This window comes from Orbicella franksi, chromosome 1 (assembly GCF_964199315.1).
Source record: "Orbicella franksi chromosome 1, jaOrbFran1.1, whole genome shotgun sequence".
Lineage (NCBI taxonomy): Eukaryota > Metazoa > Cnidaria > Anthozoa > Scleractinia > Merulinidae > Orbicella > Orbicella franksi.
The window spans coordinates 13316701-13331415 of record NC_138145.1 but is presented as its reverse complement, the minus strand read 5'-3'; the positions used below and the strand labels follow the sequence as shown (position 1 = coordinate 13331415).

The 14715-nt window shown below is 38.6% G+C and overlaps 2 protein-coding genes across 2 annotated transcripts; one reads left to right on the top strand and one right to left on the bottom strand.

Moving 5' to 3' along the window:
• Positions 1-1209: 1209 nt before the first annotated feature.
• On the bottom strand, positions 1210-8507 carry LOC145491833 (uncharacterized). Its single transcript, XM_081471114.1, has 6 exons — positions 7387-8507; positions 5448-5537; positions 4276-4350; positions 3680-3754; positions 2783-2836; positions 1210-1655 (listed from the first exon to the last, which is right to left on the bottom strand). The coding sequence occupies exons 1-6, from the start codon at positions 7985-7987 to the stop codon at positions 1609-1611; spliced, it is 942 nt and encodes a 313-aa protein (XP_081327240.1). The 5' UTR covers positions 7988-8507; the 3' UTR covers positions 1210-1608.
• Positions 8508-8635: 128 nt separating this feature from the next.
• LOC145491825 (calumenin-like) lies at positions 8636-12750 on the top strand. The gene is made up of 3 exons (XM_081471102.1): positions 8636-9348; positions 11339-11505; positions 12080-12750. The coding sequence occupies exons 1-3, from the start codon at positions 8751-8753 to the stop codon at positions 12269-12271; spliced, it is 957 nt and encodes a 318-aa protein (XP_081327228.1). The 5' UTR covers positions 8636-8750; the 3' UTR covers positions 12272-12750.
• The last annotated feature ends 1965 nt before the right edge of the window (positions 12751-14715 follow it).

The window sequence follows — 14715 nt, the reverse complement described above, 5'->3', positions numbered from 1 at the left end:
TTACAAAACGCAGCATTCTGTAACTGTTGTTCGCGAAGAACGAGCACACGATTTAATTCTCATCCCCAGTTTCAACGCTTTCCGCTGGATCATCGATTGCGCAAGAAGCATGTGCTTCATTCCTTCATTTGCATGTGTCAGCGGAGTTATTTACAACACAAAACGTGGGGAAGAAATGAACGTTCGAGTTCCGAGAATCCACTGGGAAATTAGGCTTAAAGTTGACGAATAAAACACACACTGATGAAAGGAAAATGGTGCAACTTTATTATTTGGTGCCTGGTTGTGTTATATCTACGTTTATATTCATATTTATCAATCTGAGTACGTTAGTATGGTCAGGTGAGTAAGCACTAGAGAAGTCGCACTGTACTTTGGCTTTTAAGGCGTGGTGGTGCGACCACACATGATTTTTTAGGCGCATAGCCAAAAATCTAGTCGCATATGCGACCAGTTGGTCGTTAACTTTGAGCCCTGACCCATTACCACCACTGCTCCCGCCGCCCCCCCCCCCCCCCCCCCTCCCGAGACAAAGTAAAGTTGAAGTTCCTAAACCACACCTAAACGTCTTTAAACGTTGTAAAAACGAATGATTCTCGTACTGAGGAACAAACTGAATGGATATGTAGGTGCCGTTAGAGGATTCTTTTAGCACCTCTCCACTCGGGAGCTAAAATTTCTTTTCAAGGGATAGTGTGGTGCCAACAACTTGCGTACAACAAAGTTTTTAATTAATCGCAATAAGGAAAACATTGTAATGAAAAGTAAATGTTGGAGTTGGTGGCGGCAAGGGCTCTCGAATAAATAGAAAACCAAGCTTAGTAACATTGTTCCCTTGGTGCGCAAACGAGAAACATTTGTTAAAAGAGCAAAATGTTTGTGCGGGGTTGGACCTTGTATTTAACAACTTGAGCCATACCGTATTTGTAGAGCACGGTTTAATGGCTCATATACCATTTAATTATTGTACTTATTTCGCGCGTTATTTGGACGATATTCGCTGCAGTTGAATAATAATCTCCTGGTATAGGCACGGCAAATGCACAAGGAGAGGGCTAAACAAGCGCACAAAACACGCGCACACGGTTCTTCACCCTTTCAAGGACTTTTAAGTTTCTTTTTCTTCTCTTAAATATCCCCCGAAAATACTTAAGAAAAATCTTGATTATGACTCACGAGCATAAAACAAAATTAAACTTCAAGAATACATATATAAAACTGTTTTAATTATTATCTAGTCCATCAACAAAATACAAAATTTTAGTCAGCGCTGGTCACATTCAATTTTCGTGTTGCGCCCCAGTTAACATTTGTATCTCAAATGGGAACACGGTCCAAGATTATTGTTTTCAAGGCATGAAACGATATAATATAATTAACAACTAACTTTGTTACTTGAAATGTAAAAAACTGTGTAACGATCCTTTATGTACAACAGTATCCACGAGGTCTGAAGTATACTATAATTTGCAGAATTACTCTTTTTTTGAAAGGAATTCCTCCGAAAAACGTTGATCGACTGTAGCAGTTTACATAAAAAATCACGACTTCAACACCAGGACAGCTAACATCACACCAGGCCAGTTGGAGGGAAGTTGCATTCTTCTATCAATGTACTTTCCCATCAGGATCCACTTGGAGAAATTGCTTTATTCCTTAGAAGGAAGAGGAGCGAAAAACACGTTAAGAGCAAAGCCGGCCCGCACTTTCAAATTACTGCTCACCAGTGTCTTCACCCAAGGAAGGGAAGCAGATCGCCGGAAAACCCCGGAAAACGATTTGCCTGGACCAGTTTGCCCAGATTAAAAGTCCAAATTTTTTTATACCAGTTGAAAAAGATAAACTTACGGGCATTATGAAACAAAATACAGGAATGAAGTACTGTGCGAGCGTTAGTTTTACTGACAAAAATTTTCGAGCAGTCTTGGAAAATCGTCTTCAGGGCAAAACGACCTTCGTTCTAGAGAAGACATAAATCAGTTACTAAAACCGAAAAAAAATCTAGATGCGGGTTGCAGGGAACAAGGGGAATATATCTTCTCCTAGCAATGTCTCCTAGTTCAGGATTTTTCGTTTATCTCCTTTCTAGTTTGCTTGATGGTCTACTGAAATCATACAGAGAGAACAAATGCAAAGCAATCTATTACTTAAGTAAAATCTCATCCATAAGTTAACCAATAACCTCTTACTAACCGAACACAAAGGTGATACTGGGGATATTGGCTAGATGTCGTGACAGTATGGACCAAGCACAGTGACGTCCGTGCAAAAAACGATCACGGACGAATATTCCCTAGTACAGCCTGAGCAAGCTAGGTTAGTAAGTAGTTTATTGTATGGCACTCTCCGGCTTTCGAGAACAAAAAGTACACAGTCTGAATACGAGCCAAGTGGTCCACCAGGCCGGAGCTTATCCCAGTTTCTGTAGCATGAAGTGAATAGGAGTATTTCTACTCCCCCCTGGATGTGATACTAGTCCAAGACAGGGTTACCCCCAGCATTGAGTTCACTGGTACCTTTTTATACACCTGGGTAGAGAGAGGCACTGTGAGCGTAAAGTGTCTTGCCCAAAAACACAACGCAGTGTCTCCAGCCAGGGCTCGAACTCGAACCATTTGATCCGGACAGCAGCGCACTAACCATGAGGCCACCACACCTCCCCCCGCCAAAAAAAAAAACAGCTTAGGCCAAAATCCCAGCCAAGAAAGAACCAATCAGAACATTCAGATTTACCTCAAGACTATCTTGCAGACTCAATAATGTAAAATAAATGTTAAGTTACCCTGAAGTTTGTCTTCAAGAACTTCCCTCTTCTTGTTTGACATCTGCAACTCATCTGTCAAAGATCAAAGGTATCCTTAATCAAATACATAAAACAAAAATTGTGTATATCAACTCTACATAAAAGTTCAACCCAGATGACTGCAGCCTTCCGTATACCAGTGCTCTGATAGAATTGCTGGGTGTAGCTGGAGATAGTGAATCATAGACAAAAAACCCAAGCTGGGGCAGATACTGGATTTTAGAGAATGGGATTCAAGATATTGACTGCTGAAGGTGGTCCCCTTTAGGGGGTCTGTGGGCATCCTCCCCTAGAAAAGTTTTAAAATTGAGGTTTTCAGAAATGGGATTTCTGGCATTCTGGGACCAAGGCAGTGTGTCATATGTCTTATTTTTTTTTAATTTAGGGGCCTCCCCCTGGATCTGCCCCAGCCTAGAATTTTAAGAACTGGGTTTGCAAGAGGACTCCTGTTTAAATATAGGTCTGCAGTGCATTAATGTGACTATTCACTAAAACCACTTGTGTAATGATGCAATGATGTCATAGGCCCTTCGGGCTTGCGCAGTAGAATGAGATGTACCCCGGATGTAGTTGTTGTTGTATTACGGCTAGTAATGGTGGGCTTTTATGACCTTTATTAAAACCGTTGTGTTATCATCGTTTGGTCTCAGTTAGACTACACTACAACTTGCAAGCAAAAATCACTGTTATGCTGGTCAATTTGAATATGCTTGTGTTCAGTCACTCGTATTAAAAGAGACCTTTGTAGGCACTGTGGACCTGTTCATTGATTTAACAAAATTTAAAATCAAAGTATGTTACTATGAGTACTTTTCAAATACTCTTCAACATTTTACTATATATTCTATTTTGTGAACAAGAAACTGGCTGAATCACCTTGAAGAGCTTTAACTTCTTCTTCTTTGGCTTTCCTGAGTTCCTGTTCTTCTTGAAGTTGCTGTTTGAATCGATCTTGTGGAAACAAGTGAACAAATTATATCAATGTTAATAAATTATTAATAATATTATTATTATTACAACCCAGGGTTCATAAAAAAATTAATCCCAGCTTGACCCTGGGACAAGTAGCTCTCAAATTTTGCTTGCCCTGGGCAAGTCTTAGTTTACTCTTTTAATGATTTAGTTGGTAGACAACTTACAGGATCCCTTGCCCATAAGGCACTTTTTTTTTCATGAAAGTCAAAATCATGGACTACAAGCAAACCTACTCGAGTAACCACAGCAGCTTCACAAAAGAGTGTCTTTCTGGATGGGGATACTTCTTCAAAAATGCTGTAAAATATGGCTTTTCTTAGGCCGTGGATTCCAAAATGTTCCAGGGGCATGCCCCAAGATCCTTTTAGGAGCACCTGTAGCACCTGTGCTTGGATAGCTTAGTATGCCTTTGCCACAAGCTGATATGGCCAAATGCCATTTCTGATCAGCCCTGTACTTCAAAACAGAATGACTCCTGAAGGGTCAATCATACTGACCTTCAAGCTCTTTTAATTTTTCTTCAGCACTCTTCCTAGACTGCTGCTCCTCTTCAAGCTGTTTCAGGATCCTCTCTGAGTGAAATATGAAAACAGCGACTAAAATAAGAATAGTCGCAAAGTAGCTGGCAATTACCATACGATCTAATCAAAAGTGCATCGTGCATTGCAAACTGAAAAGTGAACGACAACCACATTATAATGTGAAGCCTTAATTTTGCAGTTAAGTTCAAGGATTTGACTGTTTTTGAGAAAAGGAAAGTTCTTATCAGTAATAATAATAGTAACTTTATTTACATGTCAATGAGATGTCAACTTGTGAAACTGAACTGGAGTTGCTCTAGGCATATAATTAGTCAACTCTATATCCTTTCTTTGTGTTCTCCTAGCTACCTAACTACTGAGCATGGAAAATAAATTTCTCTTTTTACTTTTTTTCTTAGATATAAAATGAAAAATAATTATCCTGCTAAAGATAATACCAGCCATTTACAACGTTAATATTGCAAAATGAGTAGCGAAAATTTTAACAAAACATCTTTAACATTAACATAACTCTTTGCTCTCTGACATTAACAGTCACTTTCTCGAGATCATACATAGTTCTAGATAAAGTGACAACCTTCACGAAAACAGAGCGGACTTATAAGCTGCAGGCAAGTATTTCTTCTCCTGCGGAGCAAATTTTTAGGATCAACTTAAGGCTGGTTTTCACTAGTGTCGTAGTCGGAGTCATAATCAGAAGCATAGAGTGATACGATCTAGTGAAAATCAAACCGACAGAGTTGGATGCAAAACACCGATTCTGCTCATAACTCTGTTGCTTACAATCTAGTGAAAACTAGATTGTTGGAGTCAGAAGCAAAAGCGGAAGAATAAACCAATCACAATGCTTGATTCCGGGTCTTGTGATTGGTTGGTTTTTCCGCTTCTGCTTCCGACTCTGACAATCTAGTTTTACTGGATCATAAGTGATCGAGTCATAATCAGAATTGGGAGAAATGGAAATGCTCTGATTCTTCCAACTCCAATTCTGTCAAGCTTATGACTCCGCTTAAGACTCTGATTTTTGATTTTCACCAGTTTATAAGCTCTCTTGTGACTCCGACTCCAACTACATTGCTAGTGAAAACCAGTCTTAAACAAACTACAAGGCTTTATCAGTTCAATACCTTTATCACACTGCTTCTTGCCTACAAATGCCTTTGTGAAAGTAACAATTGACTGCAGGAAAATTTCATCTGTGTGGGGGCAGCAGTCTCCTAAGTGAGACAAAACGATATCAAATAAGTTGATTATTCATGTTATTTGGAAAACTTACCATGGGAAAATGATATTTATTGGTTCTAAAGAGTTACTCAATATTATGTCAGTTTTGATTATCTGGATGTTCACCTTTCCAGACTGTCATTTCAAGTGCAAATGAAGACAAATAGTGAGGTTTGGCTGTAAATTGACCAACCTAGGAAATTTGATAGCCAGCTATAAAGTTTACCTGGGAAATGTAACAAGAAAGGGCAAAAAATCTGGCTCTGTCTGATTTGTCTGAAAATTTGCAGTCACAATAATCAGATTTTTCTATTCAGAGGATGTTAACACCAAACTGAGGGTTTGACTGGAATCAGAGCCCATCTGACGGCAAAGGGAGCAATAAATCAGGACCCTAAAGGATGACAAAATCTAAAATAATAATCACCATTTGAGTTATCAAGTTATCCGGTATTAGACTGAAATATAGGGAACCATGTGTTTCTTTGAAACTTATTTTAATTTGAAATTTTTTCTTTAAAAAGCATCCCTGTCATTTAATTTGAATTTAATTATTAGTACCTCTTATAATCTTACATGTAGGAGAGAAAAGGAATCTAACGAACACCAGACTCCCTGGGTTAATCAGTTGATTTAAGGACGGTGCCTACTAAATACAAATGTTTTTGTGCCAGGTTAGGGCCGTGCAGAAAAAGTAGTTCTTTGCAAGGGCTATTGGAATCTACAAAGAAAAAAGGGGGTAGCCACACATTTTTTTGAGATAATTAGTATTGAATCTCAACAAAAATGCTGACATCGGCATTTTTCTGAAAATAGAAGGAGAGGATATTTCTTCACAGCTTTCTTTAGAATTCGCCTTTACATACAGAAGAGCAAACACATTTATAAAGATCTAAAACCTACATTGTAAATGGTGACATAAAAAATCATTTTTGGTATATTTTTAATAACAAAATTGTTGCAACAGCACTTTTAGTGTCTCTCACAGCCTTCCTCTGTTTCAGCTAAAATACAGTCTAAATATCTTTTGTTCACAACCCGAAACTAATCATTTGCTGAATAGGCTTGCCACTTTTATTTCATAACATAAAATATAGGGGTAACCACGTGTTTTTTAAAGTTATTGATCCTTTTTGAAACCTTTTGCGGTGCCTGTTACATTTTTTCCTGTCACCTCCCCAGTAAGCAAAACATTTGCACATCTCACACTTATTTTGCGTGCGTACTACGCCATCTGTAGGTACATGTTTACAATTGGATTTCAGTATAATTTTTGACAGATAACAGCTATTTCTTCGGTTGGAGGACGTTAACAGTTAGTGGTTAGCGATATGCTGCTGTTCTGGTGTCCCTGGTTTAAGTACAGGTTCATTAAACTTGATTTGGTCACAGTGGGAAAGTTTTGCTTTCAATTTAGTCGTGTACTTGGTAGCGTAGTTGATTGCGTCAATGTCAACCCAGCGCGCACATGGCGCTTAAACCATGCCTTGCGTAATGCCCATAACGCGTGCGCACTAACAAAAGTAGGCACCGTCCTTAAGGCCGGGGCGGGGGAGGGACACCGATATGAAAAGGTTGGGGATGCTCGTCATCTTGCTAAGAAGTGTAAATCAAGGATTTTGGTCTGACATAGCTTGTTTAGGACAAAATGCCTCTCTTTTTAGCAGTAGAAGTATTTTATAGGGTGTACTCAAAGAAATGTCAAAATAGTCCACTGCCATTTTCGTTCCAAGTGGCTTGAGCCACTCCCAGAGTGGTCGGTGTCCATTACGGTTTCGACGAGCATCCCCGACCTTTTCCCATGGGAATCCCTGCCCCGCGATTTAAGACTCAAGAGCTCACCTGGATTTCCACTCGCCTTCCTTTTCTTTCTGCTGTCTTCGCTCCCTCCAGCACAGTCTAGCAACTCTACTACTGCTCTTTCTCCTCTTTTTAAGCTCCGCAGTTTCGCACTTTTGTCATTGACCTCCGGTGATTTCTCACAAGTCTTGCAATCATCCCCAACCGGTTCTGCTGATCCATCGTCATCTGCATGCGGTTCGATCGTTATTGTGTCAGTACTGGGATTGCCATTATCTATTAACACCGGGTTAAAAGTGCGGAGCAGGACTTGTACAGGCTTCATCAAATATTGCGCGATGAACTGCGCGGCATCGTTGAACGGCACTAACTTCATGAGTTCTTTCGCGATCGTATTGTTTTTAATAAATTCTTCTTCGCTAATCGATAACTGATACCCCACCTGGCTCCACAAGGTGATAAAAGCGTTCATGGGGAAGGAATAATAGCCTTTTAGGAGGCCCTTGTCTTCAACTCGAACGACATCTCCTAACAGAACCAACAGCTCTCCACGTCGTTTGAAGCACGTCCATTCTCCAAGCAATGGAGTGGTATGATTTGGTCGTTTTCTGAGAAAAGGTGACCTCGATATCGTTCCGCTCATCTTGCTAAAAGTTAATTTCGCTCAAATGTAGCTTAATCAACGATGCTTTCAGTGAATTTCACTGTAGTCTTGCGTGATATTGGAAAACAGCTCCACAATGTCAGCTTGCTTGCGCGCGAAAAGAACCTTTACGCAAAGGTTAATCATTAAGCTTTTGGTCACTTTTTGGCGGGAAACCGTGAATCCGACATTCAACGTCAGGCACTTTTGCAGTTTTGCGGGAACTTTAAAACCCATTTGAAGGCCAGTGAAACATTGTGAAGTGAGACTGTTTTGAATTCTTTTCAAAAAATTTTCAAGTTAATGTTTTATCACCTTGGGTTTAACCAGATCTAGAATAACCTGAATTTTGGGAACGGCCTTTTGAACCGGTAGAAATTACGATCTTAAAATTACTTTTTCTTTTACTTGTCTTAGTTTAGTTCCGTTATTGAGAAAGAAAAGAAACCAAAAGATAATCTGGGACCACGGTACTGTTTTTTCGCTTTTGAACTTAGATTTCTTTTTGTTTTTGTTTTCTTTCTTTGGTTGTCCAATCTGTGCAGTCATTTGTGTACGCTTAAACACCGTACTAGTTGAAATGTGGATTATCCGCTGACTAAGTTTATCATAGACTCTTTCAGCTGGGAGAAGCCTGCTAGATTTTGCCACGTTGAGTTCAACGTGTTTCGTCTAGTTTAAAAGTTACAGCTGGTGTTGTTTTCCTTTCGTTATTCGTAGCCACAAGAAGTCCATTCACCTCTTGTCTTTTACGGACGTAAACATGAACGGGGTACTGTATGTTGCGCTCTGTGCACTTCTCATAAACAGCTGTATTTATGCAGCCACCACCGGCAAGGAAAGGCCTAAACCGCACGAAGATCTGACTCTATCGGAGAAGGAGCACACAGTGGATGGAGAGCATAACCCGGAATACGACCACGAGGCCTTCTTAGGTGACATGAAAGACGAATACGATGAGCTTCCACCAGAAGAAGCTTCCAGGCGCCTGAAGGTTTTAGTGAAGAAAGTGGATTCCGATAAAGATGGGTTTGTTACCGAAGAAGAGTTGACGAACTGGGTTAGGGACGTTTTCAGCAAACGCCTCTTGGAGGGAATAGACGAAGATGTGAAGGGAAAAGATACGAACAGTGACGGAAAGATAACCTGGGATGAGTACACGAAGGCGACTTACGGTCCGGAAGAGCTCGAAGATGACACGGACGAGGAAACAAAACAGCTGCTGCGAACAGATAAAAGACGGTTTGACACGGCCGACAAAGATAAAGATGGAGCTCTGTCTAAAGAGGAGTTTGTACACTTCATGCACCCTGAATCATCGACAGAGATGGGAGATGTCCATGTTTTGGAAACTATTGAAGGTAAATTAAAAAGTGTCTAAAAAGAATTTGAAAAAGTTGTTTGTAGAATTTCAATCTTTCTTGTCGATCACAAGCTTGTACTCTCATAGAAAAACACGTTTATTGTTCAAAAAATATAAATTTTGGTTTTACTTTTCAATACCTCTAATTAATTGCAAGATTCAATTAAATAAGGTTACCCGAATTTATCCGATTTAAACTTTTTTGGTAGCTTTATATTTAACACTTCACTTGCTCTCTTCTTTAAAATTTATGGGAAGAACATTTTCTTGTTGTTAAGGACTTTTTGCTTTGCTTTGTTCTTGTTTTCTCTAGAGAAGGTTTTTTTAGTCATTCAAGTCTTTGTCTGTTTTTATGATAATTAAGCAAAATATGTTTGCATAATTTGTCTTTTAATAAAAAATAATATTTTCAAGGCACACAAACTGAACATTGAATTCCACACAATAAATTATTGTTGCCATGGAGAATTTTTGGACAAAGAAACAATGAAGAACAACCTCTGATCATTGAACTGAAAATAAACAGAGTCAGTGAGGCAGATAAAGGGGAAAAAGCCATATTACCAAGGCTGTTCAAATCAATTTTGCAGATACTTAAGGAAATTGTGGTAGCATTATTTGTCTTTTAATGAAAAATAATATTTTCAATGCACACAAAGTAAATATTGAGATGTGCACAATAAGTTGTTTTTTTGATAATGGAACATTTTTGGATTTCTTAAAGAAGAACAACTTTTGATGATGGTGGTGAAAAAAATATTACCACTAAGGGAGATAATTTAGTGAAAAAACCTCTGATAATGCCTATTGATGATTAGTCCACTAAAATCAATTTCACAGATAATGTTAAAGGTAAACTGTAATTTGAAACTTTGGAATAACTAGCATTCATTTTGTAAAAAAAAATTCTGTTTTTCCCTGTAGCTCCTTGATGTGGGTTTTGGTACCCTTGGCTTTAGGTACCCAGTAACACATTTATGCACTAAATATTTTTTAACTTGGGGGAGATTGTTTCTTATGCTCTTATTTGAAATATTTACATGACAACCAGCAATTACTGGTACTTTTGAATGCTGTTAGTTGAAGCTCTTTGAACTGAAATATTCATTGCATGTGTTACTTTTTCTTGGAACAATGGAATCCAAGCAAATCCATATTGGACCTACTGAATAAAATGAGGAAATATTTCTCAGAATCTGGGGCTTTTAAAGTCTTATCCTTATAATGCTTTCATCTTGTCAGACATTTTCATTTGTAGACAGCACTGTCAATAAAAAAGCAGGTTAAACCATTAGGCAGCTAAACGTCTTAACAACAATGGCCTGAAACATTGATGGTATATTTTGAGGTCATTGAAAGTCAAATTGGGTGGTCTTTTGGCTGGAACATCAGTGAATTGGAACTGAAACTTGCAAGTTGCACTGAGCAGACTATCAATGAATAATGAATAATGGAACATCACACAGTTCCAGAAAATATCCATTCCTACCTCAAGGAGGGTTATTGGAAATTCTGAGGGGGATAGGTGTTTTTTGCCAAAATGTTCAAATGAAAGCTGGAATTTTCAGAGGAGTCGGAGGGTTCAAACCAAAGCCTTCTGTGGGAGGGGTATGCATATTTTGTAGAACAACACATTGAGAGCTGCAACATTCCAGATTTTCCATCGAAAGCACATCCAGTTTGACTGTAAAGTGATAAAAACTTTTATTATTTTAAAAGCTTTTTGCTTAACCAATGTATATGTCAAATATGACAATAAAACGGTCTACTGGTATGTACAGTGTAAAACAAGAGAACACCAGTATATAGAGAACCAAATCAAAAGACAAACATTGCCCAGTGTTTTCCATTACTATATCTACAAATGGTATGCAAAAAAATGGGTATCTGGTGGCATCTTCTAGTTTTATTTGGACAATAATGTGTTCTTTCCCAAGGTCACACAGACTAAATGTAGAACAAACCTGTAATGTATTTTTTCCCTTAAGATATTGATCGTAACAAAGATGGTGTCATAAGCTTGGATGAATTCCTGGGAGACTACCGTGACCCAGATGACAAGGAAGCAGAAGAACCAGAGTGGGTGAAGGAGGAAACCAAAAGGTTCAATGAGGAATATGATAAAAATCATGATGGCAAACTTGATAAGGAGGAGGCAAGTTTCACTTTGGCTCTTTTGTTTTCAGGAGTACCTCTAATAATGTGCAAAATAAGATGTGTAGTACAAATATCCTACTGTATTTGTACTTGAGGTGACCAGCTGAAAAGGTTTTTTGTAGATCTTTTATTTTTTCTGACTCTGTAAGAGCGACCAACACAGGATTTTGGTGAAGGAAAACATTGGACAATGAATCTCCTATTAAACATTTCAGTGGTTAATAATGCTCAACATTTTTCTTGTCAGTTTGACTCGGCCTGCAGACTCAACAAAATACTGCAAAACTCAAACAGAAATGTAAAGCAACACAACACACATCATTCCAAATAAGATTAAGATATATGAACATTTCCTTTATTTTGTGCCATGGACTTAGAAGCAGTAGCACAATATATGAAATGTATGAAATGCATGAAGCCTGTGATGAAATCCTGCATGTGATAGCAGTATTTTTCCATGAAAGTAGTGTAGTTCATTGGTCAAAAAATGTACTCAAAGTACAAATTTAAGAGAATTAGTATTTTGGCATGCATAGGAGTGATTCTAAGCTTGCATCTCATGATTTTGATAGGTGAAACTTTGGATTCTTCCTGAAACTGATCACATGATGGCCCAAGAGGAAGCACGCCATCTGGTATCAACTGCAGATGAGAACAGTGATGGTAAACTGAGTGAGGAGGAGATTGTGAAAAACCACGAAACTTTTGTTGGCAGTGAAGCCACAGACTACGGCCGTGCTTTACCAAAGCATGAAGAACTATAAGTTTACCTGTTGGTTTTGGTACTTTTGGATAAAAAAATGTTTTTGACAGAAATTAGCATTTTTAAGAAGGGTTTGATTCTTCAGCTAGTCAGAACCCTTCCTATGGAAACATATTTAGTTCAAAGGACCTTCAATTTTTCACAAGCCTGTAATTCAAACAACTGTGTGACTTGCTTCACTATTTCTTGAATTAGTTGACAAATGGATCAAAGTCACAAAATTGTTTCTTTGTTGGCTACTCAGTCACATCTGTTTGTTGGGTGTACTGTAGTTTAGAATGCAGATTTGTAACTTCATTCAAGCAGTTTATATACTTTTACAAGAAAAGAGAGGCCACTTTGCTACTTTTTAAAGTTATTATCATAAACAATCAAAAACTGAGAGGGGAAAATACATTAATTTTGTCACAGGTGATTTAAGGGTGACCAATTAGAGAGGATTTGATTAATTCAATAAAGTTTTAAAGATTTTATTTAAAACTTGGGCTGAGTTCCTTTCTCTGTAACCTCCACCAATGTAGGACAACAATGGAAATACTGTAAACTTCCGCTTATAAGCCGTCTAAGCCCCGCTAGTCATAGACCCATCTACCTGTAAACAAAATGTTACTTCCGATCATAAGTCCCCATCTAGTTGAATATGACATGAATTTGATTTATGATGATGTTTTAAACATCAGTGTGTGAAAAACGTCTTTCGATCAACACTGCTGTAGCTCATTTTATTGCTGCGGAGCGAGCGTAGCGAGCGAGCAGCAACATAATCAGGATTTAAGAAGAATATAGAGGGGGGTACGAATTCTCGAATTCATCACTTTTTACCAGAATGCATTGCAGTTAACCAGACTGCACTGCGCCACTTTTACTGGAGTGCATTGCGCCACGAACAACACGAGGATGTCATACTCGTCGAGCCTTCGTCCTTTTTCGCGTGGATTCCACTGAGAAAGTTTGCTCTGATTTATCTGTAAAGCGATGTGAAGGAGATCGTGCTTGACTTTCACAACTCTTGCTATGCAGTATGTGAAAGTTTGTAAATCTGGACGATTAATTGTGACATCTTAATCTTAGTATGTCATTTCTTAGCAGTCTCGCCTCCTTCGCCGAATTCTTAACCCTTTGAATACCAAACTTTTGCCAAAAAATACCGTTTTTAACCGTTTAGTCAGGTTTTTAGCTGCCATGACGCTAAATAAGCCTAAGTTGTGCTAAAAAAGCTTTTTTTTGCTAAAAGGAGAGCTTTTTCGAGGATTAGGTACAAAATTGAGCAAAACTTCAATTACGGGCATGCGCATAAGCCAAAATTTGGACTTTTTTTTTGCCATTAACCGTTCTCAATTTCGTTTGTTGGCCCTTTCCTTTCTGTTTTTCTCTGCCGTTTTACACTGGCTACCTTTTGCATTGTATGTTCTTTCTGGCTGCAGTGAAAAGTTGGATGTTAATTACGGGCGAAGCCTAGAAATGGACCTTGATCAATCATAGGCGTTGTGGACCATTTTACACCAAAACTGATAACCTTGTTTTTCGATTTGCGACGTCGGAATGTCGTCGATATCTAAACCTGACCATTGTGCGGAAAGGGCTAGCCTAGCACTACTATCAGCTTATCAAGAATATCTGACGACATTTAAATTGACGACGTCACAAGTGGTACAAAGAGCACGACCATTAATTACGCATATATGCGTAGTTGGTATTCAAAGGGTTAAATGAAGAGAAATCGTCGTTACTAAAGCCTGTAGAATAATTAAAACAAACGAAAACCGTGGAACACGGTGATTTCATAAATGCTGCAATCTATTCCTTTTCATCGAAACATGAATTTAAGCTAAAGCTTGAGCATTTTCACACATCGCGATGAACACGTTCTCGACACAGTCTGTCAAGTTCTAGAGATATTTAATGCGTACCAGTACAGAATTTATAAGTTAGATTTCTGCTCCTACAATTTCCACATCTTTCGATTTTCGCGATCTGGTAAAGGGGAGGCTGATGTGTATCGTTTTATGTCCAAACATACTTCAGATCACAATGTGCTTTTTTGTCTCGATCCTTTGTCACACCTCGCCATCGATGCGTCATCATGCATGAAGTTGATGCATACAAGGACAGATTTTAAGTGACACCACGATTTGACACTACTTTGAGAAATAACAGTTAATTTAAGTCTTGAAACGCGCAGATAGATGAATCATGGCGTTAAATATGTCACTATCAACAGAATGTGCCGCAGCATTACTATCTTTTAGATACCCTAGTTTAGCTTATAAGCCCTTCCGCTCACAAACCCATTCGAAACCCCTGACAAAGTTGTATAAACCCAGGGCTTACAAGCGGCAGTTTACGGTATGTCAATCTGTCCAGCAATACTTCCATTTCTAGATTTTCATTATTCTCAACACACGTGCTAGATAATGAGGAGAACTGACACGGTGATCCAACTCT